This window comes from Chelonoidis abingdonii, chromosome 11 (assembly GCF_003597395.2).
Source record: "Chelonoidis abingdonii isolate Lonesome George chromosome 11, CheloAbing_2.0, whole genome shotgun sequence".
Classification (NCBI taxonomy): domain Eukaryota; kingdom Metazoa; phylum Chordata; order Testudines; family Testudinidae; genus Chelonoidis; species Chelonoidis abingdonii.
In genome coordinates, this window is record NC_133779.1 from 18585023 (window position 1) to 18589602 (window position 4580).

General features: G+C 65.5%; 1 protein-coding gene across 1 annotated transcript in view; it reads left to right on the forward strand.

Annotated features, from left to right (window-relative positions):
* Positions 1 to 425: 425 nt before the first annotated feature.
* TFE3 (transcription factor binding to IGHM enhancer 3) overlaps positions 426 to 4580 on the forward strand; it is a 9703-nt gene continuing 5548 nt past the window's right edge. Inside the window, exons 1-3 of the mRNA XM_075070571.1 lie at positions 426 to 740; positions 3326 to 3439; positions 3929 to 4178. Of these exons, the coding sequence (XP_074926672.1) occupies positions 628 to 740; positions 3326 to 3439; positions 3929 to 4178 (477 nt within the window). The 5' untranslated portion in view covers positions 426 to 627. The remainder of the gene's footprint in view (positions 741 to 3325; positions 3440 to 3928; positions 4179 to 4580) is intronic.

Below are 4580 nucleotides of genomic sequence, written 5' to 3' on the forward strand. Positions count from 1 at the left end.
GTCGGGAGTGAGGGGCACTGGCAGGACTGCGGGGGTGTCAGGGCCAGGCTGGCAGGGGCTGTGGGTCGGGAGTGAGGAACCCTGGCAGGGCTGGGAGGGGGGAGCCCAGTGAGGGGCACCGACAGGACTTGGAGGGTTCAGGGCCAGGCTGGCAGGGGCTGTGGGTCGGGAGTTAGGGGCACTGGCAGGGCTGGGAGGGGGGAGCCCTGGTCGGGGTGAGGGGCACCAGCACAGATTGGGGGGGCAGGGCTGGGTTGGGAGTGAGGGGCGCTGGCAGGGCTGGGTGGGGCGACAGCCCAGGGATGGGCTGGTGGGGGGCTGCAGGTCGGGAGTGAGGGGCACCAGCTGTTCGTGTGTCAAATGCCCCCCTTGTACCCCCCCGGGATGGGGGGGGTGTTTCCCGACGTGACGTCATTTCCCTTGGCGGTCCCCCCGCTCCAGCCCGGGATGAGGCAATAACTCTCCGGCCGGGTGTTTATCGGCCGCGATCGGGGCTTGGAGGGTCTCGCACCAGAGCCAGCAGCTGCCCGCGCCCCCTCCCGAGACCCAGCGCCCCCCCCGGGGCAGGACACGTCCAGCCGGGAGCCCCGCTCGCCCCCCCGGGCCGGGAGCCCTGCGGGGGGGAGGATGTCGCATAGGGCGGGGCAGGGGGCCCGGGATTCCGACCCCCAGCGGGGCCCCCCGACCGTCTACGTCCTGCTGGAGGGACCCCGCATGCCCGAGGCAGTCCAGGTGCTGAGGTGAGGGGGGCAGAGACTCCCCGGGACCCCCCTGTCTGCTGAAGTCCCCCTTCCCTCACGGACCCCCCTTCCCTCCTTGGGTCCCCTCCCCCCTTCTTCTCCCGTACCCCTCCAGCATCTGCTCCCCACTTCCGCCAGCCATTCACCCCCCGGCCCCAGCTCCTGCCCCAAACGGCCCAGGTCCGCGCCCCCCCAGCCCCAATTTCTAGGGAACAGACCCCGCCCCACACATGTCACTAGATTGCCCGTCTGTCTCCACCTCCAGGGGGCTGCAGATCGGGAGTGAGGGGCACCGGGAGGGCTGCGGGTCGGGAGTGAGGGGCACCGGGAGGGCTGCGGGTCGGGAGTGAGGGGCACCGGCAGGTCTGGGGGGCGCTGCCCCAGGCTGGTGCCCGAGGACGTGGCAGGGTCTCAGTGCCCCTGGCACCGTCTGGGCACCAGGGGCTGGTGCTGGCATAAGAGCGTCTGTCCAGGGGGGACCTGGCTGCATTTGGAGCCAGGAGTGTGGGGGAGGGGACTGGGGCCTAGTGGTTGGAGCAGGGGGGTGGGAACCAAGACTCCAGGGTTCTCTCCCCCTCACGGGTTTGCTGTAACAGAGCCCCCCCTCCCTCAACCCTGCTCTATGGACATTTCTGGCCCCTCACGACCCAGACCCCCTGGCTCCAGGGTTTGGTTAATGATCCCTAGAGGCTGGAGCGGGGGAGGGGGCCACAAGGGGGCTGGTCACTGAAGGTCACTCAGCGAGCTGAGGGGAGGCCTGGAACCAGCCCCCCCGCTCTAACCACCAGCCCCCACTTCTCTCTCAGACCTGGAAAGGGAACCCAGGAGTCCTGGCTCCCAGCCTGCCTCCGCCCCCTCCTGCTCTAACCACTAGCCCCTACTCACCTCCTAGAGCCAGGGAGAGAACCCAGGAGTCCTGGCTCCCAGCCCCTCCCATCCCCGCTCTAACCATCAGCCCCCACTCCCCTCCCAGAGCCAAGGAGAGACCCCAGACACTCTGCTGGGGGGGGGGGTCAGTGGAGAAGGTTCTTGCCGGGGGGGCAGTTAGATTTCAGATGAAGCTCCAGTGAGGGGGATGGAGGGAACTTCACCTTTCCAGGAGAACTGGGGGCGAACCTGAGGGGAGCCCCTCACCCCTTGACTCCTCCCAAGGCAGCCTGGAGCTGAGCTAACACCCCCCCCCCGTCACTTCCCCTCCAACTGCTGAGTCCGCGTCTTTCCTGGCCATTCAATTTCCTTCCGCCACTGGGAGTCCCAGCCCCCCCGCCCCCCCAGTCTGGTGGTGCCCCTCACTCCCGACCGCAGCCCACTGCACCGTGTCATATTGAAAGCAGAAGCAGGTGTAACTCTCATCATTGCAATTTCCACGGGTGCGTGTTGGGGGGGTATTTTACCCCCCAAAGGAAACCCCCATAACCCTTTGGATTCCATCCCCAGCTGGGGTGTTTGGGGGCTTGAGATGGGGGTAGGGAGGGGCAGGGTGTCTGCAGAGCCCCCTCCAAAGGCCTGTGTATATATCCGGGGTCAAGACATCCCCCCTCAATTCCACCCCCCCAAAAAAATTGCTCCAGCACCCCTGGATAGAACCCAGGAGTCCTGGTGCCCAGCCCCACCTGCTCTAACCACTAGACCTCACTCCCCTCTCAGCACCGGGGAGAGAACCCAGGAGTCCTGGCTCCCATCTGCCTTGGTTTGGGGCAGGCTGGTTATTCAATGAGTCTAATACCCCCCTTTACTGGAGGAGGGGAGTCCTGGAATGCAGGGGCCCTTTAAGAGGGGGGGTTGCTGCCCCCTGCTAGCCCCTGTCTCCTTTCATGTTTTCTTTATTTTTTCTGCCTATTAAAAGCAACAAGCCCGTCCCCCCCAGATCACCCCAGTATCTGCCCCCCTTGTTCCGCAGGCCAGGAACCACATTCTGGGCCCAAGAGGGGTGGGGTGGGGTCATTGTATGTTGTCGGGGTGGCTGTGTATGGTGGTGATGTGTATGTTGGGGGGGTTGTGTATGAGGTTGTGTATTGTGTTGTGGGGTGTGTGGAGGATAGGAGGTTGTGTGTTTGGGTGGGGTGGGTAGTGGGGGTTGCGTCTGGGGTTGTGTGTTGTGGCTGTGTATTGTGGTGGTGTGTGTGTTGTGGGGGTTGCATCTGGGGTTGTGTGTTCTGAGGTAGGGTTCGTTCCCATGATGGTTAACCCTGCTCCCCCCATCTGTGTTGGGGACACTCCCCCATAGCAGCCATTTCAGGGTCCCACAACCTCATCACCTTGGGTCTCCAGGAAGTGTCCTCCCCCACCCCAGTGTGTCTGGGGGGGTTACCCCTGCCCCCCACTCATTGTCACCCGAGGGCCTGGTGGAAGAATGGGCAGGGGGTGGGGTGGCGTCTAGTGGCGGGGACCAGCCACTGAGGGGAGCTCACGAGTCCCTCATGACAATGATTCCCATGGCCAATGCCCATGGCCAACGCCCAAGCCCAACTCTTGCGTCTACCGAGGAGGCACGAGGGGGCGAGGAGAGGATGCGCCATGAGAAATTTGCACAAGACCAATGCACGAGGATTCACGCTTGCCCTGTCTCCCCCGCCCTCCCCCAGCCTCGAGTCTTTGCTCCCCGAGTCGGGCATCGTCGCGGACATTGACTTAGAGAACATCTTCTCCTTGGCCGGGGACAACTTCTACGAGCTCAAAAGCCAGCCCATCTCCGGGAGGTAAGGGGCCATCGTTGGCGCAGCTCTTAGTAGGGCCCCTCTCCTGTCACCCTCTCCCTTCTTTTGCCCCCCACATCCTGCAAACCCCAGGGGGATGCAAGGACCCCAATGCCAGATGGCAGCTGGGGGGAAAAGGGGCCATTCCCTGGGGCAATCTCCCACCCCAGGCTCTGACTGCCAGGAGGGAGAGAAGGGGAGCTAGGGAGCAAAGGGCCCCCTCACCCCAATTATATAAGTCCCCACCCCCAAATTGGCCCCAGCGTCCCCATGGACTAAATCCAAGATGGCTGCCTTTAGCCATCTTTAATATTTACCTGTGGATAATGAGGGTGGGAGGGGGGATGGACAGAGAGCAGGAAATGGGGGGAGCGTACAGAGAGGGGTGAGGGGAGGATTTGGGGGGCTGGGAAGGATTTGGGGGGCTGTATGGCGGAGGCAGGATTCTGCACATGCCCCCCCCATGTCTCTAACCCTGTCTGTCTCTCCCAGCCCCCCGGCTGCCCCCCTGCAGCCGCCAGCCCCCCAAGCCCCGGGGGACCCCCCCGGCTCCAGCATGTCGACGTCACGGGTGCTGCTGCGGCAGCAGCTGATGCGGGCGCAGACCCAGGAGCAGGAGCGGCGGGAGCAGCAGCAGGCGGCCCAGTTCCTGCCCCCCAACACCGTGCCCCCCACCCCAGCCATCTCCGTCAGCAGCCCCCTGCCCCGCCCCTCTGCCCAGGTGCCGGTTGAGGTGCTCAAGGTGAGAGCCTGGGGCACCGGCGGGGAACGGGGTGGGGAATGGGACCTGTCCCCTCTGGGGGGCACCGGCTCCCATCCAGCCCCAGGGCAGGGACTGACTGGCTCTGGGGGGCGGGAATGGGGCAGGGACCTGTCCCCTCTGGGGGGCACCGGCTCCCATCCGGCCCCAGGGCAGGAACTGGCTGGCTCAGGGGGGCGGGGAATGGGGCAGGGACCTGTTCCCTCTGGGGGGCGCCGGCTCCCATCCGGCCCCAGGGCAGGGACTGACTGGCTCAGGGGGACGGGGAATGGGGCAGGGACGTGTCCCCTCTGGGGGGCGCCGGCTCCCATCCGGCCCCAGGGCAGGGACTGACTGGCTCAGGGGGACGGGGAATGGGGCAGGGACCTGTCCCCTCTGGGGGGC